This window comes from Chlamydomonas reinhardtii, chromosome 7 (assembly GCF_000002595.2).
Source record: "Chlamydomonas reinhardtii strain CC-503 cw92 mt+ chromosome 7, whole genome shotgun sequence".
In the NCBI taxonomy this organism is placed as follows: Eukaryota; Viridiplantae; Chlorophyta; class Chlorophyceae; order Chlamydomonadales; family Chlamydomonadaceae; genus Chlamydomonas; species Chlamydomonas reinhardtii.
Window position 1 is genome coordinate 2,397,205 of NC_057010.1, and position 21,867 is coordinate 2,419,071.

At 65.7% G+C, this 21,867-nt stretch overlaps 4 protein-coding genes across 4 annotated transcripts; 2 read left to right on the plus strand and 2 right to left on the minus strand.

Moving 5' to 3' along the window:
- Positions 1-63: 63 nt before the first annotated feature.
- On the minus strand, positions 64-6,659 carry CHLRE_07g328600v5 (uncharacterized protein). Its single transcript, XM_043064144.1, has 14 exons — positions 6,520-6,659; positions 5,850-5,915; positions 5,162-5,210; positions 4,970-5,019; positions 4,759-4,818; positions 4,291-4,556; positions 3,933-3,990; positions 3,419-3,770; positions 3,126-3,187; positions 2,382-2,785; positions 2,081-2,164; positions 1,641-1,759; positions 1,301-1,487; positions 64-872 (listed from the first exon to the last, which is right to left on the minus strand). The coding sequence occupies exons 1-14, from the start codon at positions 6,529-6,531 to the stop codon at positions 545-547; spliced, it is 2,097 nt and encodes a 698-aa protein (XP_042922712.1). The 5' UTR covers positions 6,532-6,659; the 3' UTR covers positions 64-544.
- Positions 6,660-6,799: 140 nt separating this feature from the next.
- CHLRE_07g328700v5 (uncharacterized protein) lies at positions 6,800-12,611 on the plus strand. The gene is made up of 6 exons (XM_043064145.1): positions 6,800-9,683; positions 9,863-10,402; positions 10,555-11,011; positions 11,222-11,338; positions 11,577-11,776; positions 11,931-12,611. Exons 1-6 carry the CDS (start codon positions 7,190-7,192, stop codon positions 11,984-11,986), a joined length of 3,864 nt encoding a protein of 1,287 aa, XP_042922713.1. The 5' UTR covers positions 6,800-7,189; the 3' UTR covers positions 11,987-12,611.
- Position 12,612: 1 nt separating this feature from the next.
- CHLRE_07g328750v5 (uncharacterized protein) lies at positions 12,613-13,819 on the minus strand. Its single transcript, XM_001690405.2, has 3 exons — positions 13,640-13,819; positions 13,388-13,458; positions 12,613-13,217 (listed from the first exon to the last, which is right to left on the minus strand). The coding sequence occupies exons 1-3, from the start codon at positions 13,681-13,683 to the stop codon at positions 13,117-13,119; spliced, it is 216 nt and encodes a 71-aa protein (XP_001690457.1). The 5' UTR covers positions 13,684-13,819; the 3' UTR covers positions 12,613-13,116.
- Positions 13,820-14,541: 722 nt separating this feature from the next.
- Positions 14,542-21,757, plus strand: CHLRE_07g328800v5 (uncharacterized protein). The gene is made up of 14 exons (XM_001690593.2): positions 14,542-14,672; positions 14,947-15,110; positions 15,371-15,429; positions 15,686-15,846; positions 16,067-16,156; positions 16,488-16,604; positions 16,940-17,060; positions 17,310-17,388; positions 17,668-17,703; positions 17,938-18,071; positions 18,343-18,725; positions 19,034-19,121; positions 19,443-19,593; positions 19,965-21,757. The coding sequence occupies exons 1-14, from the start codon at positions 14,630-14,632 to the stop codon at positions 20,100-20,102; spliced, it is 1,764 nt and encodes a 587-aa protein (XP_001690645.1). The 5' UTR covers positions 14,542-14,629; the 3' UTR covers positions 20,103-21,757.
- The last annotated feature ends 110 nt before the right edge of the window (positions 21,758-21,867 follow it).

Here is a 21,867-nt window from a genome sequence, read left to right on the forward strand (position 1 = left end):
CAATGCATGTCACACGCACCCCTGCCTGCATCGGGCGCCCCCCTACCAGACTGCCGCTCTCACGCACCTTCATCTTTACACGGCATCGGAGCTGCTACCGTACAGTGACGTGCGCTGACGGTGCGTAACATTGCTTCCAAAACGCACGTACATGTACAGGCACGCAGGGGGCTCCCATACATGCTTCCTTGCGTGCTACACTGCTACTGCTGGTGCACCACCCCTGCCTGCTTTCGCAACACGCGGCATGTGTAAACATATGTGCAGTCCTTTGCAAGCTATTGTTGGGATTGAGGACATGGCCCTGGTCCGCAACCCCCTCCGAATGTCCGCCATACGCCGCCATTCAACGTCAATGAGGGATAACGGCACGCCAAGTCGTGCACAGCAAGTTGAAACCCAACGCATGGGCGTCAACGCAAACGCAAATAAAACAACGCCTCTCGCATGCCCTGTTTCACCTGTGAACATTGAGCTGCGATCCCTGATATGTGCACTCCTGTTCTGTAGCTTGTCTTCCACCTGCCTTGCCGGTTATGCGTCCTCATCCTCGTCGCCGCAGCTGCTGTGCCGCCTCCTCTCCTTCCTCTTCCTCCTCCTCGCCACCGCCACCGTCATCGCCTGCACCCTCCTCCCCCTCCTCGCCCTCCTCCCCATCCTCCTCTTCCTCTTCCTCTGCATCATCCTCGTCATTCGCGGAGTACCCCTCCTCCTCCTCCTCCTCCTCCTCCTCCTCGTCGTCGTCGTCATCGTCGTCGTCTTCGTCATCGGTGTCTTCGTCTTCGACGAGGCCGCCGATACTCGTGAGCGCCTCCAGCAGCATCGCACGCAGCTGCGCCGCGCGCTGCCCCGAGCCACCCTCGTCCTCCTCCCTGTGTGGTGCGTGGTTGATTGTCGGCCGGGCAAACCAGTTGGGTTCATTCCAAGGGTCATATACCCGCACAGACAACAGCAGGGGCGAAGGTGCTGCCACAATGGTCAACCCTTCTTCCACACTCGGCAGCCGCCAGCAGGTGCCGGCCAAGTCTGCCCCGCCCGCCCCACCCCACGGCCCCGCCCGCACGACAAGCCCACAAGCACAACAGCGCGCACCACCGCCAGCCCCCCACGCTCCACGTGCCGTACTACCCGTGCCACCCTTCACAACCCCTGATCACCCCAGCAAAACAACCCCACCCATCCCACCCATCCCACCCACCCCCCCCCCAGCCGCCCCACCACCCCCAGTAGCCGCCCGCCAGCCTTCCAGCCGCCCCCCCAGCCGCCCCCCAGCCGCAGCCCAGCCGCCGCCAGGACTCACTCGGCCATGCGGCTGAGCAGCGCGCGCACCATGGCGGGCGGAAGCACCAGCCGCCGTGCGCCGCCGCCCGCCCGGCCCGAGCCCGACCGCGCGGCGGCGTTGTCGCGCATGGCCGCCTCCGCCGCCGGCCCCGGCAGCCGCGGCTCCTCGGCGGTGGGCGCCCACAGCTTTATGTCGTCATCGATGCCTGTATGTGTGTGTTAAGAAGCGCACAGGGGGAAGGGGTCGATGCGGGAAGTATGCAGATGCGCGAGGAGTTGGGTCACGCGAGCGCGCTGGGACGGCACGAAAGCCGCGCCTGCCCCGCCTCCCGCCCATCCTCCTCGCCCCCCTCGCGCACCCGACGTGGCCAGGTGCAGCGGCAGTGTGGGGTGCGGCTCCAGGCAGTTGACCACGTAGGAGTCGCCGCGCAGCCAGGCGTGCAGCTGGGCGGTGTGGCGGTCCCAGATGTACACGTGCCTGTGATTAAAGTGGCCAAGGAATATGCCCGTGCGCACATGTGTGTACACGAGTGTGTGCACATGTGTGTGGGTGGTACGTGTGCTGAAGAGCACCAGGGAAACAATACGCGTAGGACAGTGTGTGCGATGCAGTGTGGATGGCACGTGTGTGTATGTGTGTACGTGTATGCGTCGGCGCGTGGCGAGGTGGGAAAGCTGCGCAGTAGTAGGCAGCGCTTGTGGGCGGGTCGGGTTAGGCTTGCGCGGCAGGTGCATCACGGCAGGTGCATGCCGTACGTATGCAGGCAAGGCTGCTCTTCAACTGCGTGGCCCCGCTCACCCGCAGTCGCTGCCGCTGACCACCCACTCCTCGCGCTCGCCCAGGAAGCTGACGCCCTTGACGGTGCGGTTGTTGCGGTGGCCGCTGCAGCAGGCAGCAGGCAGCAGGCAGCAGGCAGGCCGGCGGGGGCACGCTTCTTGGCAGTCATGGCGTCAGGCAGCCGGGAGGCAAACACGAAGAAAGGTTGCGAAGAACTAAGCGAGAACAAGCTCGCACACCTGCAATTGTCATATGTTCATGTCCACAACTGCGCGTGCAAGCGGCGACAGGCCACACAACCCCAGCTCGCACCGGCACGCACCTGTACCGCTTGATGACGTAGTCCCGCGGCCCCTCGTCCTCCTGCCTTCCCCCCTCATCCTCGCTGCCGCCCCGTTTCCGGCTCTTGGCGACGCCACCACCCTGGGCGCCTTGGTCCTCCTTGTCCTTGCCCTTGCCACCCCTCCCGGCCGCCCCGCCGCCGCCAGCGCCCGGCCGCCGCCGCCGTCGTGACGGCCGCAGCAAGGAGTCATCCTCCTCCTCCTCGTCCTGCTGCTGGCGCCACCACCGCCAGCCCCAGCGCCCCTTGCCCTTGCGGCCACCGCCGCCGCCCTCCTTGTCCTCCTCTTCCTCCTCCTCCTCCTCCTCGCTGCTCTCCTCCTCGCTCTCCTCGTCTTCATGCCGCCGGCCACTGCTGCCGGGCCGGCCCTCGCCGCCGCCGCTCCCCTGCACCACATGCCAGAACCATGCCATTCACGCCCCAGCAGTTCAACATAGGATGACATAAGCGCTGCATGGACCTGTCTAGGAGCGTGGCAAAGGCTAACCTCATTCGAGCGACCCCTCCCTCCCTGCACGCCCGCCCTTTTGCTTCACCCTGCTCGCCCGCTGCCGTACATACGCCACTCGACCGCTGAGCTACCCTAAACACACAAACACACACCAAGCATGCACGCGCGCACACACACATACATGCACACACACACACACACACACATACACACACAGCCACACACACACACGCACACCACCACACACGCACACACGCACACAACCAGACACGCACCTGGGTGCCGGGTGGCCTGAAGAGGTACACGTCGTCATCATTGTAGGTGGCCAACACGTCACCTGTGGCGGCAGGCCAGCCGGGAGCGGGAGGGCCAAGCAGGCGAGCCAGGCGGGCAGGCGAGCAGGTAAGTGAGCCTTCGCGAGCATCATAAAGACTGGCGAGCAGGTAAATGAGCATTCGAAAGCATCATGGGGACGGGCATGTGTACAGCGCACGCGCGCGTGCGCCCCGACCCCGACCCCGACCCCAACCCGAACCCGAACCCGAACTCCCGCCCCGCGCTCGCGCACCGTTCTGCCCAAACACCACACACGTGACGTGCGTTGGGCGCCGGAACGCGGACGACGACTCGCCCGCCGGCGGCGGCCGCAGGTGCGCCGGGCACAGCTCCATGAGCGGATTGCCGTGCACACGACACCGCGGCGCGCCGCCGCCACCACCGCCGCGCCCGCCACCGCCGCCGGCCGCGGCCTCGGTGGCAGCGCCGCGGCGCGGCGCCGCGGGGGAGGCTGCTGACACGTAGGAGGAGGTGAGGGAGGTGAGCAGGCGCACGTCGTACAGCTGCACGCATTCGTCGGAGCCGCCCACCGCCAGCTGCCAGGGCCGCGCGGGGTTGACGTGCACAGCGTTGATGTCAATCACCTGCGGCCCCCGAGTGGCCAGGCAGGGGCGAGCGGGGCGGTTGGTTGCGTAGGTGGGTTGGGGCGAGCAGCAATTGATGCGGCCGCAGTGTGTGGAAGCCGGGAGCCGGGCTTGTGCAGTTGATTGAAAGTCTGTATAAGCCACCCGACAACCCAAGCGCACCGTGCGTGCGCGGCTGAAGCGGCCGCGACCTCGCGCATCGCTGCCGGCATCACCCGTCCTGGATTGAACATGGAACAGGATAAGGGTGACGGGTTCAGAGGTAATGCGGACGCGTGGTGACACGTGACGTGATGCAACATTGCTGGCCCTGCGCCCGACTACGCATGTGCGCCGCACTACCCGGCCTATCCCGACGCACACAACCGCACATGTAATGCAACCGTGCAATCGCACGCAGAACTCAATCACCCTTACACACGTCGGCAACACCAGCCACCTTCGCCTGCTCCTGCGTCTGCCCCACACGCACCACCACGCCTTCCACGCACCCGCCCCCCTCCCACGCCGCGCCCCTCACCCGGCCGTGGCCGCCATGACTCCCAGCGCCTGGCTGTCCGTGGCCCTCAGATCGAAAAAGCACACGTCGCCGTCCTCGCCGCTACTGTAGAAACACGGCGGCCCGCCGCCCGAGCCGGCGGTGGCGGTGGCGGAGCCGCCGCCAAAGGCCGCGGCGTCGTAGGGCGAGGCGTGCTGCAGCGCGATCTTGTGCGCGCGGCCGCTGTGGCGGTGCAGTCGCTTGGTGGCGGGGCGGCCGGAGCCCTCCCGGAAGTAGGTGACACGCACCTGCAGGGGGTGGATTATAATACATTATATAAGAGGTGAAGGGGGGAGGAGTTGCGGTGGGTAGGCGTTGTTGGGAGTGCTAGTGGCTTAGCTGGCACTAATCAGATGTTGACGTGGTAAGTGAGGAGGGGCCAGTTCCCCGGGACATGCACAGCAGCAGCCTGCCCCCCGGTGAGCCGCCCCACCCGGTAAGCCCCCCCACCTGACCGTCAGCGGCGCAGGACACCAGCGTCTTGTCGTGGGTGCCCGGCAGGAAGCGGGCCTGGGCGGCGGGCGCGCGGCGCAGCGGGCTTGCATGCACACGCAACCAGAAGAAGACACGGTACGGAGCAGCACAGGCTGCTGTCAGGCAGCGCGCATACAGGGATTGGGCACGGTACCATACTGCCGTACGTGCATGGTGACTCGCCCACCTGGAAGATATTGTTGGTGTGGCCCGGCTCGTAGCGCAGCCGCCGCACACCTGCATACATGTTGCCGGACTGCAGTGAACATCTATATGCAGGGTACCCCAAAAGCTCAAAGAGCCGGAACAGGTTCGCACGCTGTCGCTGTCACGCTGCCTGCTCCCGGCGAGTACCGTGTCAACGCCGCGCCCCACGCACCTCGGCGCCAGTCCCACAGCATCACCGCTTGGTCGTCACTGCCGCTCACCTGCAGCAGCCATGATCGCAACCAAGCGGCGGCGCCGCCAAGTCAGAAGTTCTGTGTGAGCACCACAGATCACGGCACGGCCTACTGCCCAACAACAAAGAAGTACGACATGAATCGAGGCCAGCCAATACTGTACTTCCCCTACACCGGCACACAGCTTCACAACCTCCCGATGCTCTCCCCCTCCCAGGAGCTGTTGGCCTCCGCCTCCAGGGTGCGCTTCAACCAGCCCATGTGCTTCAACCGGCCCATGCGCTTCAACCGTCTAACGCGCTTCAATCGGCTCATGCGGTTCAACCAACCCATGCGCTTCAACCGGCCCATGCGCTTCAACCAGCCCATGCGCTTCAACCGGCCCATGCGCTTCAACCGGCCCATGCGCTTCAACCAGCCCATGCGCTTCAACCGGCCCATGCGCTTCAACCGGCCCATGCGCTTCAACCGGCCCATGCGCTTCAACCGGCCCATGCGCCTCAACCAGCCCATGCGCTTCAACCGGCCCATGCGCTTCAACCAGCCCATGCGCTTCAACCGGCCCATGCGCTTCAACCGGCCCATGCGCCTCAACCAGCCCATGCGCTTCAACCGGCTCATGCGCTTCACCCGTCTGATGCGGCTGATGCGGCTGATGCGGCTCACCAGCAGGTCGCCGGCGGGGTTGAAGGACACGGTGTTGACGCAGCCGCCGTGACCCTGCAGCGTGCGCTGTCGGGGCGGAGGACAGCGGCGAACAGGAGGGGTATCAGCGCGGGCCCAGCGCAACGGCGCGGCGTCAGAGCGGCCCTCCGCCGTAAAGAGGGCATTGCCCCTCACGCCCCCTCGAGCGCATGTGTTGCGCCGTGCCCGGGCTAGGCCACAGCCAGGCGGCTGCTGTACGACACCAGGGTGCCGTGGTGGAAGGCAGAATCTCGTGCGGGCCGCTCTGGGGGCGACACCGTCGCCCATCATCCATCGGGTTCAGGCTGAGGCTTAGGCTAAGGTGGAGGCTGTGGCTAAGGCTAAGGTGGAGGTCGTGGATCTGTGCAGCTCTGATGGCGATGAGTGAGGAAGGGTTGCCCCAAGCTGCAGGGGACGTTAGTGTGGCCCTGGACGCTCCTGGCGCGCGTTGGTGTGGCGGTGACTGTGCTGCGGCGTGCGCTGGGTGCGCCGCGCGCTCACTTGCGTTTTTGAGCTGTCTGCAGTGTAAGTGCCCTTCGTTGTTCGTCCCAACTCCCCGCCCTAACCCCAGCTCTCCGCCCTGGAGGTGTGGCCGCGTCGGCGGGCAAAACCCTGCCATACGCCGAGCAACGTCCCGGAGTAAGCCCCTTACCTGCAGCTCCATACGATGGATTAGGTCCGCGCTGCCGGACGCCGCTGTGCTCGTCACCCGCGCTCGCCGGGACAAATGGTTGGGGAAGCATCTTTCTCGCTCACGCAGGTCGTCAAAAATTGGGTACACCATTCTATCACATAGTATGAACTTAGCACTATTTTGCATTGGTACAGCGGAACAGGGGCTGGCCAGTTGGGCAGTGGAAGCGACGGGCACCATCGCGACCATCGCGACCTGTTTATTCCAGGTTCCCAAACGTACTTTCCCAAACTCATATAGTTAGGACGTCGCTAGGGGGCTGTGTACCTAATTAAACAGCACCGAAGCCTGTACTCCTGCCTCGGGCAGGTGCGCAACAGGTCCTGCACGCTTTCCGCGCTTAAACAGTCGCTTTCTTATACCAGGCATACATTTTATAGTCTCAAACCGCGTGCTTAGCAAGACCTGTTGAAGAAGGTGACCACGATCAGTAATTGTACTCAGGTGCTAACTGTTTTGGAGGCGTTTTACTTCAGGCAATCTACTCTGCATAGAAGGGTTCACTCTGTGGCCGACATAAGCGTCCGCGCCCACATCGGGCAAGCAGTAGCCCAAGAATCAGCCCGCCTTCTGGGCGACCTGCAAGCCGGCCCAAAGGCGCGGCCCGTGGCCGCATAGCTCGCCCACCATGGGGCGCAGAATGTTGAGACCAGCCGCCGGCTTGGTGCTGGCCGGCTTCCTGGCACTCGCTATCTGCCTGGCGACGGTGCCAGCGCAGGCTCGCTCTCAGCTGGAGCTGGAGTCGTCGCCTGGCGCAGCTTCACGCGGCCTGCGCGCCAGCGCGGAGGCAACGGACGGCGTTGATAGCAAGGCATTGCTGGCAGCGCGCGTTGTGGCTAGCGGCGTGGGCAGCGGCGCCGAGGGCTCCACAGTAACTGCACGGTCGGTGCAGGAGAACGAGGAGGAGTACGAGGACGAGGAGGCCGAGTTTGATGGCGCGGCTGACCCAAATGCCCGCGCTGATAGCCTAGTGCTTACGGGCACCGGCGCCGCAAAGACAGACGCAGCCACGGCCGCCACCGCGGGCACTGCCGCCACCGCCGACGCCGCCACCGCCACCACCACCGCAGCGGACGCGACGGCGGGCACTGCAGGCGCGACTACCGCCGCCGCCAGCACCCAGGCGGCGGCGGGAACAGCAGCAGCGGACACAGATGCGGATAGTGAGGAGGAGGACGAGGAGCAGGAGGAGGCGGACGCCGGTGAGGACTATGATGAGGAGGAGGAGGACGAGGAGGCCGCAGGCACCGTCGCCGGTGCCACCGCTTCCACCGCCGCCGACGCTGCTGCGAACACCACCACCAGCACCAGCAGCAACTCTACATCCGTTGTCTTTGCTGCGGCTACGAACGCCACAGCCGCCGACGCGGCGTCTGCTGTGGTGTCTCCCGCCACCAATGCGACCGCGCCCGCGGGCAGCGACACTGGCGACGCCACTGCTGCCGCAACCGCGCTTTCCACTTCGGACCCCGCCCCCGAGGACGCCGAGGGCGGCAGTAGCAGCGAGAAGAGCAGCAGTAGCAAGAAGACGTCAAGCAAGAGCAAGACTAGCAGCGAGAGCACTTCAGAGACTGACAGCGATGCGGCGGTGACGACCAAGTCCGCCGCCGTTGGCGCTGCTGACGCCGATGCCACCACCGCCGATGCCGCCGTGAATGCCACGGCGGCGGCCACCAGCGCAACCTCTACGGAGGCCATCGTCGACGCGACTGGCGCTGCCGCTAACGCCACTGTTGCTGCTAACGCCACTGAGGTTGCTACAGCCAACTCGACGACGCCCGTGAACGGAACCGTGGCTGAGGCCGCTGGCGACACGGACGGCGCCGTGGCCACCGAGAAGGCGGTGACCGCGAGCGCTGCTGATAAGGAGTATGAGGAAGAGGGGGAGGAGGAGGGGGAGGAGGCTGAAGGGGACGAAGATGGAGAGGCCGAGGAGGAGGCTGCCGAGGAAGATGGCGAGGGGGAGGAGGATGGTCAGGGCGCGGAGGCGGCTGCCGTGGAGGAGGAGGAGGCGGATGAGGAGGACGAGGACGAGGCTGGGCCGCTGGCTGTGGGCGTCACCGGAGCCATCGCTAAGTCTGCCGCTGCTGACGCCACTGACGCAACTGGCGCTACGGCAAACGCGACCGATGCTGCCACCGCGGCGGGCAATGCCACTGTTGACGCAATCAATGGCACGGACGCGACCGCCAGTGCCTCGGCCGTGCACGCCACGGAGACTGCGGCCAAAGCCGTGAACGGCACCGAGCCCGCCGCTGCCGCCAACACCACCCTCGCCGCGGCCAGCAACGCAACCGAGGCTGCGGCCGGCGCGGCCGGCAACAGCACTGCGCTTGCGTCTGCTGGCACCACTGGCACCGCGGACACGGGCCTGGCAGTCGTGGGCGTTGATGGCGCGTCAACCACGTCCACCTCCGACAGCTCGGAAAGCAGCAGCAGCTCCACCACCTCGATCAAGAGCTCCAAGAAGAAAAAGAAGTCGACCAAGAAGCGCCCTCCGCCTGCAGCGGCGGCCACAACTGAGGCGTCGGCCGCGGCCGTGGATGCCAGTGCCACCGCCGCCGCTGCCGCCAACGCGACGGACGCAACGTTGCCTGCAGCTGTGAATGCCACCGGCGCCGCGGCCGTGAACGGCACTGACGCCCTGGCGGCGGCGGCGGCCGTCAACGGCACCAGCACCGCCGCCGCTAACGCCACCGGCACAGCGTCGACCAACGGCACGTCCAGCCTCAACGGAACCGTTGCAGTGAACAGCACGGGCGTGGCAGAGGCGGTCAACAGCACGACTGCCGTCAACGCCACCTCATCGGCAATCAACGGCACTGATACCTCTGCCATCAATGGCACCAGCACCACAGCCGTGAACGGCACGGACGCGGGTGGCCTGGTCGCCCTGAATGGAACGGACGCTGGCGTGAACGCCACGGCAGCTGGCAACACCACCTCCACCACCGTGAACGGCACCGACACAACCGGTGCGGGGGCGGGCGCGGCCGGACTGGGCGCTCCTGCAACCGACGCCGCCACCAAAGCGGCCACGCTCACGGACGCGGGCACTGGGCTTGGCGTGTTCGGCGAGGACGGTGGCGGCGACAGCTCCGCTGCTGCTGCTGCCACTACTGGTGGGTGCTGAGGCGGTACTGTTAAGGCGGGGGTTAAGGCGGGGGTCATCACCTGTATGTGCAGGAGATGCGAGGCAGCAAACTCGAACGTGTATCATGTATCTCTACCTGATTTGCGCCGTCCTGTCCTCGTGTCGGCCTGTGCCAACCTGACATGTCCATGCACTGCATCGCTACAGGCGCTGCTACAGGCGCGGCTGCCGACGCGGGTCTCGGCGGCTTGGGTGCGGGTGTGGGTGCTGGCGCCGCTGGTGTTGGCGCCATCGGCACCGGCATTGGTGCGCTTGCCGGCTCTGGCCTTGGCGCGGGTGCGGGCGCTGGTGCCGGTGCCGGCGCAGTCAGCGGCGCGGGCATTGATGCATGGAGCGCGGGCGGCGGCGCCGCAGGCGCGACTGGCCTCGGCGGCGCCGCTGGCGGCTTGGGTGCGGGTGCTGCTGGCGGCGGCGCGGGCGCTGGTGCGGGCGGCTTCGGTGCAGGCGTCGGCGCCGGCATTGGCGCCGGAGCGGGTGCTGGCGCAGGCGCGTGGGGTGCGGGTGCGGGCGCAGGTGCGGGTGCAGGCGGCGCCCAGCAGCCTGGAGGTCAGCAGGGCGGCGGCTGGGGCGGCTGGGGTGGCTGGGGCAGCGGCGGTGGCCACCACAAGAAGAAGAAGCACCCTGGCGCGGGCGGCGTGGGCGGTGCTGGCGGCGGCTTCTTCGGCGCGGGTGGATCAGGTGCACGCGGTACGTCTTCGGGTTGTGATGGGTTCAACGTTACGCGGCAATGGCTTTGGCTCCGTTGGATCCTGCGGTGTGCTTTGCGCCGTAACATGATTGGATCCACTTTTCAATGTCTTCCACCTGGCATCTCCCGTGAACCCGTGACCTTATTGCAGGCGGTGCAGGCTCTGGTGCGTTTGGCACGGGTGCCGGCGCTGGTGCGGGCAGTGGTGCCAGCGGCTTCGGCGCATACGCTACCGGCGTGGCGGCCTCTCCGCCGCCCCCGCCGCCCCAACACCACCACACCCACGTCAACACGGGCGCCTTCGGCGGCTCATCCGCTGGCACCGGCGGCGCCGGCGCCTCCGCCACTGGTGCGGGTGATGGTGCGGGCTTCGGCGGCTTTGGCGCTGGCGCCGCCACACAGGCGAATACGATGGCGCTAGGCGGTGCGGGCGTGGGCGCGGGCCTAGGGGCGGGAGCCGGCCAGGCGGCCGTGACCACCGGCACCGGTGCGAGTGCCGGCGGCAGCGGCGCTGCTGCCACGCAGGGCGACGGCGAGGGCGCTGCGGCGGGGGAGGCCTCCACCTCCAATGTCTTCCTGGAGCTGCTCAGCTCGCCCGCCTTCATCGGGTGAGCACTGAGCGGGAGCGGCGGGAACGAAGGGCGCTTTGTGACAGGGGCATTGTAAAGCGGCAGGGCAGCCAGGGCATGGGCATGCGCAGGGAGGGCATGAGCAAGGAGCTCGTGAAGACATGCGTGGCAGCTATGCCGCTTTCGTGTCCGTCCCTGCGTAAACTGACACTGCCCGCTCTTGCGCTGTCCCCATCCCTCCACGCTCAGGCCTGTCGTGGGCGGCAGCGTGGGCCTGGTGGTGATCATCGGGGCGGTGGTGGCAGGCCGCCGCTACTTCAACTCCATGATGGAGGCGCGCTGGGCGGCGGCGGCGCCCAAGGGCAGGTGCGACCTTGTTGTCCTGTCCGGGGTTGTCAATGCCCCTCGCGCGTGCCGGACCGCGCACTCAGTCGGCTGTACCCAGCCCGGCCTCACCTGCCAGGTCTTGCTCCTGCCGTGTCTCGGTATCGCCCTCTGACGCCGCCTTGCCCCTCACATGTCGCCCCTAACAACGCGTCTGCCATGCTACTGTTCCTGGCTACGCCTTCACTTTTTAAATAATCATGGATGTAACCCCCCGCAGCATGTCGCTGTACGCCAACCAGCCCGTGGGCGGCAAGGCCGGCGGCGGAGGCAAGCCCGCGCCCGTGTCGTGGGACAACTGTGGCTGGGACGACGAGGACGAGGGCGGGGACGGCTGGGACAACGACTCGGCCTCGTGGGAGGACGTGGAGGGCGGCCGCGGCGGCGCAGGGCGTGGTGGTGGCGGCGGCCGCGGGGCAGGTGCGCGGCGGGAAGAGTGAATGGTCGTGGAATGCATGGGTTCGCGGAAGGTACCGGCGGCATGGCAGCTTCGGGACCATTCCGCAGGGGCTTCATCATACATGCCGTACCGTATGTACGATACGCCAACGCCGTGGCACGTTTCTGCTTGCAGGTGGCGGCCGCGGTAGGAAGCCCGAGAAGGGCAAGAGCTACCTGGACGACTGGTAGATGAGTCGCGTGTGAGCTGCAGGGGCGCGGCCCCACACGCGGGGCCCCGGCCCGGCGGCAGCCGACGAGAACGCATCGGAGATGAATGTACGTAGCAGGAGCTAGGCAAGTAGAGGACAAGGGAATACGGAGATTTCGCGCGTGGCAGGAGGGCGGCGGCGCCGCTCGGCATGATTAACTGGCCTTGTGCGAGCAGTGGCCCAACGAGTACACTGAGGAACTGTCGAGATCGAGTAGGGTACGCGCGCGTCTGTTAGGGTTCAAGCATGGTAGACAGCAATAGGGACACTGATGGGGTTCGTAAGGCGACTGCGTTGAGGGCAACTGAGAAAGGGTGCACCGGAGGGGAGCGGGGCGCGCGCGTGATCGAATGAACATAGTGGTCGATGCCTCTATGGAGGTTCTGTTGTATTATGCCACACTCTGTGCCGCTATGAGGGCCTGGATGCTCAGCCGTTGTGTTGTGTGAGTGCCGGTCGTGGCGTTATCCAATAGCTGTGTTACTGCCCATCGTGTTGTGTCGATGGGGTGAGCACTGGGACTGGCACGGTCAGGGGCAGCGGCTCAATTGGTTATACCGGCGTGCAACCAACTGCGCAAAAGATTGCTACCTTGCACCGCGTCTCTGTAACTTGATTACAGGCATGCACCTGAGAAGTCTCTGCGCCCGCCAGGACGGCTAAGCTTGCAGCTCTGTTTCATGCTAGCGACTGCACGGCTGCGGGTGCTCCAGCCAACCCAACACAGCCACAGGGCCCTGAGACGACACGACAATGCTCCTCACCCCCCCGTTCCTCCCCTACGAAGTTGGCTGCCTCGAAGCGGTTTCAGACAGACCACATATACGTGCACTCACCCGCACGCAGACGTCAACATTATGCGCATGGCCAAATCTGTGTCTCCCTGCGGTGGCTGCGGCGCATAAGACCACCAACGGGGCGCACCTAGCTCGAAGCCCCGGCCTACGCCGCACGCTCTGCTACCAGCAGCCGACCAGCAGCCGATGGCGCTGCCCAGTTGCCACACAGAGTCAGGACCCCCATGCTTCCAGCCCTCCTCCCTCTCCTGCCGCAGCTGCTCAGCCGCTCATCCTGACTACTACTCCGACGCGTAGGCTCTGGCGCCATGGCTCAGCGGGGCGGGTTGGCCAGGGGCTTGCCGTCTGGCCCGACGCCGCCAAACTCGGGGGTCTGAGCCACCTGTTCCGACACCGCAAGCTCACGCCACTGGCCTGTGGTAGCCCCAAAGCACAAGAGAGTGCAAGAAAGCGTTCAGTAGGTTGCTTGAAGAGGATTGGAGACTTGGGTGCAGTAGCAACATGCTGTGCGGAATGGGGTTGCTGGCCACGCTGGAAACGCAACCGACCGTGCGTAACCCGCAGAACGCATGTGCCCGGTCTACCTGCTCCATTGATTGCGAACTTGCCGCAAGGGCTCAGCCGCTCTCCCACCGCCAGCTTTGGGCCGGGGGGCCTGCGGTCGTGCAGCAGAGCGGAAAAACTCAAGGGGAGGCACACGCAGGCTCACAACGCCCCCTGTCACAAACAGTTAGATGTGGCCGTGGTCCTGCGTATCCTTGCAAGCAGACCACGGGGCGGCCCACTACGCAGCTGTCCCAAGTTCGACGCGCATGTCGAGAGCCCAGACCGCTCACTTGTTTGGGTTGAGCGAGCCCGGCTTTACACCTGTGACCTCCATGCTACAGCAGGACTAGCTTTCGGACTAGCTTTCAGTTCCTTGAGGCTGAGGCTTGTCTTTGAATCGGTCCCGGCACGAGTGAAGCACTGAAAGTAATACCGTGTGTATTTATTGCGTAACAGCTATCTAACTAAATCACAGCGGCACTTGAATACAAAGCTTTCGAGAGCCATGCGGCTGTTCCACCATCGGGAGTTTGCCACCCGCGACCCCCGAACCCCGCAGGGGCACCGAAGCCGGCACACCACATGTACACGGCAGTGCATAAGATTGCATCAGCCCTGGTACGGTAGGGCTCGCCATCAACCAGGGGGCCCAATACACACGACTGCGCGACGGACGGAGGGCCCCCAGTGGCCCCCTCCCAACCCAGCCCAACCTGTCCCCACCCCTCCCTGCCCCTCCACATCCCGGTGGCCTTGCCTTGCGGCTCGCTGAAGTGAAGGGTTAAAGTAGTTGCACGCTGCAGGCTGGGATACCCTTGAGGCAGTTTGAGGACCTTCCTTTCCGCCCTTTCCACCATTCTTTGCCTTATGTATGCTGGAGGGTTTACTGGCTTGAGGGCCGGCAGAAGGACTGACGGCGAGGAGGTTTCCGCGAGGAAAAACGGGACGAGGTTGGGCTGGAGGCTGGCTGTTGCCAGTGGGTGCCGGGACCCGCTGCCAAGTGACGTGGCCCGCCGGCATTTGGAGTCAACGTGTGCGAAAAGCACGTGTGATGCAAAGCAAACGGACTATGCGCTTTGCGATGGCCTGGGGCTGCCCTGGCCTCGCTGAATGCGGGCGCGCCCCCATTTCGAGAGCTGGCGCGGGCTCGACTTGCCCTGGGCGGGAAGTGCTGGCTATAACAGATTGTGCAAACCACTCGCGCACACCAGTACAGCGCCGAAGTCGCTTGCAGCTGCCTGTCCCATAAAGTTCCACGCAACCGTCGTCAAGCAGGCGAAATGCTGCGACGCGCTCAGGCCCCTGCGGTCCCCGCTGCCGACTGTGAGTGTAGGGAAGCATTGCGATGCTGATTTTACTGTGAGCGAAGGCTCCGGAGGCGTGAGAACGAGCTGCGGGGTGGGCTCTCCAGAAGCAGAAGGCGCCTTGCTTTTGCCCTGCTTGGCGCGGGAGTACAAATGCAGCGCTGCTAATGACTCGTAAAAAGATGTTTGCTGTGGCTGCCTGGCGCTCAACCACGAGGCACTTGGGGCCTTGTAACACCGTTTGAGCAAAAAACCCTACTCACCGAAATGCACCTTTTCGCGCATCATAACAGGTTCACGCGAGCCTGCAGAAGTGAGCAAGCAACCGCGCGGACGCCGGGTCTCACGCTCGCCTTCACTTTCGAGCGCCAGCTCCGATGTCGAGCCGGGCTCTCCCTGCCCGGTGGCACAGCCGCAGCCCATTCAGCCGCGCCAATCTGTCGTTATTGACCATCCGGTGAGGCTGGGATGCGTAAGCGGAGGGCCGAGACCGCAGGAGGCCCGCGCGGTTCCCGCCATGCCCATCTTTTGCACAACAGCCGCGACCCTCGGTCTTCCCGAAGGAGCGCCATTTGCGGCATGGTGGACACCACTGTGACTGTCGCTGCCTAAAATCTCCTGCGCCGTCCTTATGCAGCAAGCCGGCGCGGTGCAAGCGAGCACGGGTGCTTGAAACCGCTGTCACGTTCCCGCCTCGTGCGACTGCCCCCACTGCAGGGCGCCACGCGCGTGCTGCAGAAGCCCGACGGCACCATCGTGTTCGAGGCCGCGGAGAGGTGAGGCCTGGCCGCTGTGTTTGCCATCCTGTGATCCAGCTGCCTGCTTCAAGGCCCCGGCGGCCCCGTCCAAGCCCTGGCCTTTCAACGGTAGCGCGGTGCCGGACGCAAGGCCACCTGCTGGCCATAAACCGCCTCCTTGCCTTGGCACCATATCCTATCCGCACATCCTGCTGTCCTCACGTGCTGTCCTCCCCAGTGAGCAATTGTGACCCCGCATGCCTGCGCCCCCGCACCGCACCACATCTCCACACAGTGACGGCGGCGCGGCCGGCGGCGGCGCCGCCCACGGCTCCTGCCGTGTGGGTCACCCCGGCGCCCACCTGGTCCGCGACCTGGCGGCGGCGGGCGGCGTACTGCTGATGGCGGGCGCCTCCGCCGCCGGCCTCATCGCGGCACGCGAGCACTCCGCGGCAGGTGCGTGCTGCTGTGTAGTGGTACCGCAGTGGCGAGTAGAAGACGCGAGTAGAAGACCTCTGCCCGGTCATACATCACGAGTGCTGTTGTGCGTGCTGCCGAGCAGCGGCTTCGTGCCTGCACCTACCCAGCGGTGTCACTTGCCTCAACACGCGCCAGCAACCCCTACCCAAACCCTGCGTTTGTCTGTGTGTATACACCTGTCTTGCTGTGCGTGCAGCCGCCGCGGGCAGCTACTGCCTGACCACCAAGCAGCTGTCGGGGGTGGTGGCGCATGCCGTGAGCGCCTACGTGGCGGGCACGGCTACAGGTGCGCCTGTGCGGGCGGGGGGGGGGGGTGGAGATTGTAGATACCAGCCCAAACTGAACCAAACCGGGGGTTCGAGACCCGGGCCTAACGTGCGCTTGGCTGCACTGCACGCTGCTGGGAGATGTGAGGCGCGGGTGCTTGGGAGTGTCGTGTCGTTGGCGGTCTCGGCGTGTCTTGGCATGTGTGCAGCTGATGGACGGCGCGGAGCGGGGCTGCCGTGTGTGCGCACCGCTCGCGTCCCGCCGTATCTTCTTCACCCCCAGCCCTGACGCCCCTGCCCGCCTCCTCGTCCCTGCCTGCCCCTCCTCCTCCCACGCCTGCCCCCTCTCAGGCCTGGTTGTGGGGCCGCTGCTGGCGGCCCGCGCGGTTGCGGGCGTGCTGCTGCGGCCGGCCCTGGTCGGGCTGGTGGTCGCCACCGGCATCCGCAAGCTGGGCAGCTGGCGCTGCGGTGAGATTACGCGGCATGCAATGCACACACGAAGGAACAATTTAAACCAACAGAGCAGTCAAGTTTGTGATTCCCATGACCAGTTGCCCCCCCGGCTACCAGTTCCTTAGCTAATCATAACCAGTTGCCCCCCCCCCCCTTCTATTAAGACCCATCGCTCTGCGTGCATCCCATGCCCGCACCCCAGCCCTTAACTCGCCCGCCCTCGCCTTCCCTTTGCTTCAACTAACCGCGGGCTCGTGCACGGTATTCCGCCCCTGTGTACCTTCATGCTCGCAACCTCACGACCTCCTTGCTCCTCCTGCAACTGCAATATCACACACGCATATATACAGGTGTTTCCGGCCTGATCCGCAAGCTGGCCAGCGCCGACCCCGGCAAGGTCATGGAGGCGCTGCGGGCCATCATTGCGGCGGCCAAGAGGGGCAGTCCCCGCTTCGCGCGCGAGTTCAACAGGTGGGCGTGGTGGGCTGGGTGATGAGGCGTCGTCGCCTGTTTTGGTGTCGGTGTTGGATTGCCATGTTCGCTCCTCGGCGTCTCTGGTGCATGATGCTGCAGCGTTGTGATCAACGTCGTCCACCACTCCGGACCGCGGCCCACTTCTCCGTCGCGGCCTCTCATCCTGCTGTGTCTGGGTACCCACCTCGTCGCGCCCCGTACCCACCCCAACACACCCTGCACACCCCACACACCCGCACACCCCAGGCTGAAGGGCATGGAGGCTCTGCTGCAGCGGCTGTCGCTGGCGCTGCCCGACTGCGCCCTGCTGCACATGATCGCGCAGGTGGGGGGAGGGGCGGGGAGGGAGGAGGGGTGGGGAGGGGTGGGGTGGGGTGGGGTGGGGTGGGGAGGGGGTTTGTAAGTACCCGCCCAAACTAAATCAAACCAAGCCAAACTAGCAGAGTACATGCAGAGGCGATAGGTGGGATGAGGGGCAGGGCGGCAGTCGCGGCACGGTGACAGGCTGCGTTGGTCAGTGTTGTGGTCTGCCCCGCCAAGTGTCTAACCCCGGTGCCGCACCACCTCCGTCAATACACTACGTGCTTCTGCGTAACACACGCAGGCGCTGGCGGAGCTGTGCAAGGACCAGGAGTGCCGGGTGAGTGCACACGGCGACTGGCGGGACTCCACGAGGCGCAAGAGCAGCCGCCCTTCAGCTCCTGACACCACCTGGCTCACCACAACCACCACCACCAACCACCTCTTCATGCACTCTGCCACGCGCGCCGCCCCACCCGCTCGCGCACACTCGCTCCAGTACACCCGCTCCAACTTCCTTACACGTACCCCTCTGCTCCCCCTGCCCCGCTGCTCCCCCTGCCCCGCTGCCCAGGACTCGCTGGTGGCTGCGGGCGGCGTGCCGCGGCTGGTGGGCCTGCTGCAGCACCCCGACCCCGCCGTGTCGGGCTGCGGGCTGGCGGCGCTCAGCCGCCTGGCCGACCACAGCCTGGCCGTGGAGGCCATACGGTGAGAGCGGCGGGAGAGGGCCGGAGGGAGGGAGGGGCAGGGGTTAAAGGCGCGATTGGTTGCCCGTGGTTGTGTGTCTGGAAAGCGCCTGTTGGGGATTGGAGCCGGTTAGTAAGGGTCTTGGCACACACAGCATCCACCCCAAGGCCCTCTGTGCCCGCCCCCGTCGCCCCCGCGTGTCCCTCCCCCCCTGTCCGGTCTGCGATGCTACTATACCTGGCTATGCCTTCACTTCGTAAATAATCATGAACGTAACCCCCTTGTCCCGCAGCGAGGCGGGCGGCCTGACTCGCCTGGTGGAGCTCACCGCCGCCGCCTCGGACGCAGTGGTGCAGCACTCCGCCGCCGCCGCACTGGCGGCCGCCGGCGCCGCGCCGCCGCCGCCGCAGGCGGCGGCCGCGGCGGCGCCCGTTGGCGCCACCGCCACCTTCAGCGGCGGCCCCGGCTCCGTCTCCCCCGCCGCCTCCGTGGCGGGCGGTGCCGCCGGCAGTAGCAGCAACAGCAGCAACGGCTCCGCCGCCAGCAGCATGGTGCCGGCTGCTGCTACTGCTACTGCCGGCGGGTACGACCGGCGGGCCATGCTACTGCCGGCGGTGAAGCTGCTGCAGGCGCTGAGCCTGGACCCGGCCAGCAAGGCGGCCATTGGCGCGGCGGGTGAGTGCGGCGGTGCGGTGTCGGGTACCTGCGTTCATGCGTGCGTGCGTGATCGTGATCGTGATGTTGGTCTGGCTTACGCACGGGTGCTCTGTTTCTTTGCACGTGCGTGCAGCAACCGCATATCATGGCACCTGCACACACACACACACACACACACACACACACACACACACACACACACACACACACATACATACATACACGTTTCTGCACCGCATACAGTACCTTTGCGCTTTGCTTTCCTTGCGCTCTTCAACACACTCACACACACGCGCGCGTCGCTCCCACCACGTGCCGCCACGCAGGCGGTGTGTCCATCCTGCTGGACGTGGTCGCCCGCAGCGCCCCCCGCAGTGAGGCGCAGGGCGAGGCCATCGGCGCCCTGCACAACAGGTAGGGGCGGGTGTGTGCTGTGGAGGGAGCGGCACCGTGCGGGGCTCCCTGTGTCTTGTTTGATGGACTGGTGGAGCACCTGGGGCGTGCCTCTGCCTTGGCCCTCAGCACTTTGTCACGCACACACACAGACACCCCCCACATCTCTGTGCGCTGAAACCTGGCTTCGCTCCTGCTCCGCACGTAGCCTATTCACCGTCCGCACATTGCCATGACTCCCACCCTGCTAAAACCTTCCCGCCCCCCGCCCTCCGCACCACGCACCACGCACCACCAACCCGCGCCCCGGCCCTCCGCACCCCCCACCCCCGCCCGCCGCAGCCTGCGCGGCTGCCCCGACAACCAGCGGCTGCTGGCCTCGCTGCCGGCCGCGTCCGAGGTGCTGCGAGCGGCGCTGGCGGGCTACGGCCCCTGCTGGGCGCCCGCCAAGGCCGACCTGCACGCGCTGCTCAACGTGCTGGCGCGCCTGCAGGTGGGGGGCGGCGTGGGGAAGCGGGGGCGGGGTCCGGGGCGGGGTCTGGGGCGGGCGGGTGGGTGGGGGGGGGGGGCATGTGCCCGAGCCCAATGAAATGGGTCGCAAGAGGTGGGGGGGGGTAGGGATAGGGGGATATAAGTAGCCGGATAGGGACAGGGAGGCGAGTTTGCTCGAGGGGTGGTCTTGATGTCGTATTGTGAATTGGGGGTCCCACTCTTAGGGGTGGGCGTTTCGTTGGGCTCATGTGAGCGTAGAGCTGGGGCCTGCATGTGGGACCCGCCTACATAGCACTCCGCCAACCGGGCGTCGCTGGTGGGTTTGTTTGTCACGCCGGCGCCCGGCCCTGTCCCGTCACGGCGTCCGCACAGGGCGTGCAGGAGGCGGGCGGCTTCGTGGTGGTGCAGAGCCAGGTGGCGGCGGCGGCGGCCAAGGCGGCGGAGGCGGCGACGGCAGGCGCGAGCGGTGCGGCGGTGCCCGCCACGCCGGTGCCCGTCGCGGCCAAGTAAGGGCCCGCAGTCGTACGGTGACGCCGCAGGCAACAGGCGGCATCTCACGTCTGAGGCGCGCTTCCGAGCCGCACAGAGTATGTATCATAAGGTGTGTGGGAAGACGGGTTAAGGGCTTCTGCCGGCGCACACGCACGTAGCATTCCTAGCACTTGACTGGGAGAGAGTCAGAGAAGAGACCACAAGCGCGGGGCTCGCCTAAATGGGGTGCAAGATTCGGCAAGCGTCCGAACTTGATGCAGGGTGCGAGGATGTTGCGTGCGGCATGTCGGCTTGTACTGTTATTTTTGTATCATTCACGCTTTGAAGGGTTGGAGGGCAGGGGAGTCGGTGCTTGAGACTGGCGCGAAGAATACGCCACGGCTGGGGTAGTGTTGAACAGGTTCAGGCGGAGAAGGCACACTCGGCTGTGACGCTCAAGCATCTTTGCTCGCAAGTGGTTGAGGCGGGCATGTGCTGATACGGGCGTGCCACTGCCACCACCGCCACTACTGCCAGCATGCGTCTGCCTTCCTCTGTGTGCGGGAGGCTGTGCGTGTGTGTGGGCGTGTGGGCCGTGTGTGTGGGCGTGTGGGCCGTGTGTGTGTGACATGAATCACATGTTGGTTGGTTAGAATGGGCTCGGACGCCCCGCGTGGTGGGGCCCCCGTCCGGCTTCGGGCCAGGAAATGGATTTGAACTCGTGGCAGCGCACATCGTACCACTGGCACCCTTGCGCCTTGCCGTACCTGCGCAAGCGCGCGGCTGCTACGGCCCCTCGTCAATCGCGGGCGTGAGTACGATTGCCGCCAAAGCTACACACATACCAGTCTGGGCCGGTTGTTGCGCCCGCATTGTATTGTCTCGCGCTCTATATGTTTCTCACAGATCCTGTGTGTGTCTAGGAAAACACAAGGGTAAAGCATCTGTGTGTGTACGAGTATGGACACTGTGTGGCACGTATGTTGTTGAAGGGAGCGCTTTTGCCAGGGCTTGATACCAGTTGTACAGTTACTGCATGTGAGGCAGCGCAATGGGAACCTGTACCATACAGAGCCGGGGAGGCAAGAGTGGAGATATGAGCTTGCTGTGGTGCGGGTCAACGCCTCAAGGGGTACACGGAGCTGAGCACGCAGCTATGGTGGAGGGCAGTGCGAGGAGATGTGCAGGGGGAAGGCTGCAGCAGTCGGTGCCGAGGAGCGAGGGCAAGCAAGTTGAGGGCTGAGTCCACAAGTATGCCCTGGGAGTAGGCGCCCAGATCTCTGGCGCGTTGTGTGTAGGCGTACGTCCCGTGTGGGTGTGTGGCTGCTGTTGTCAACTGCACGGCCCAGGCGTTGCAGCCGGGCCATTCTTGGACAGGGATCGGTTGAGCAGGAAAGAATGCAAGGCGGGGGAGTCGTGAGGAATTGTGCGTCGACGCGGTGTGTGGGCGCAACAGGGGCTCGCACATAGGCTCGCACGGGGCTGCTGCGGCCTGGAGGCGTGCTGCATGGTGGCGCTGTGCCACGTGGGGTTGTCGTCTGTGTGGAGGCGTGGAGCTGGCCCGTGCCTGTCCTCTCCTGCACGGCTGGGGGTAGCGCAGACGGCGCTGCAGATAGCTGCAGCTACTCAGCGGTGCTGCAATGGTGACGACCTTCGTGGCAGCGGCGACCAGTTGTAACGGGCCGGTAGACGGAGAGGCCAGCCGCTGGCAGAGACCCGAGTCCCCCAACTGCTCCACGCGAAACCTCTGACGTCGCAACCCCGGCACCGGCGGCCGCAGACATGCCACAGAGCAGCGCGAGCA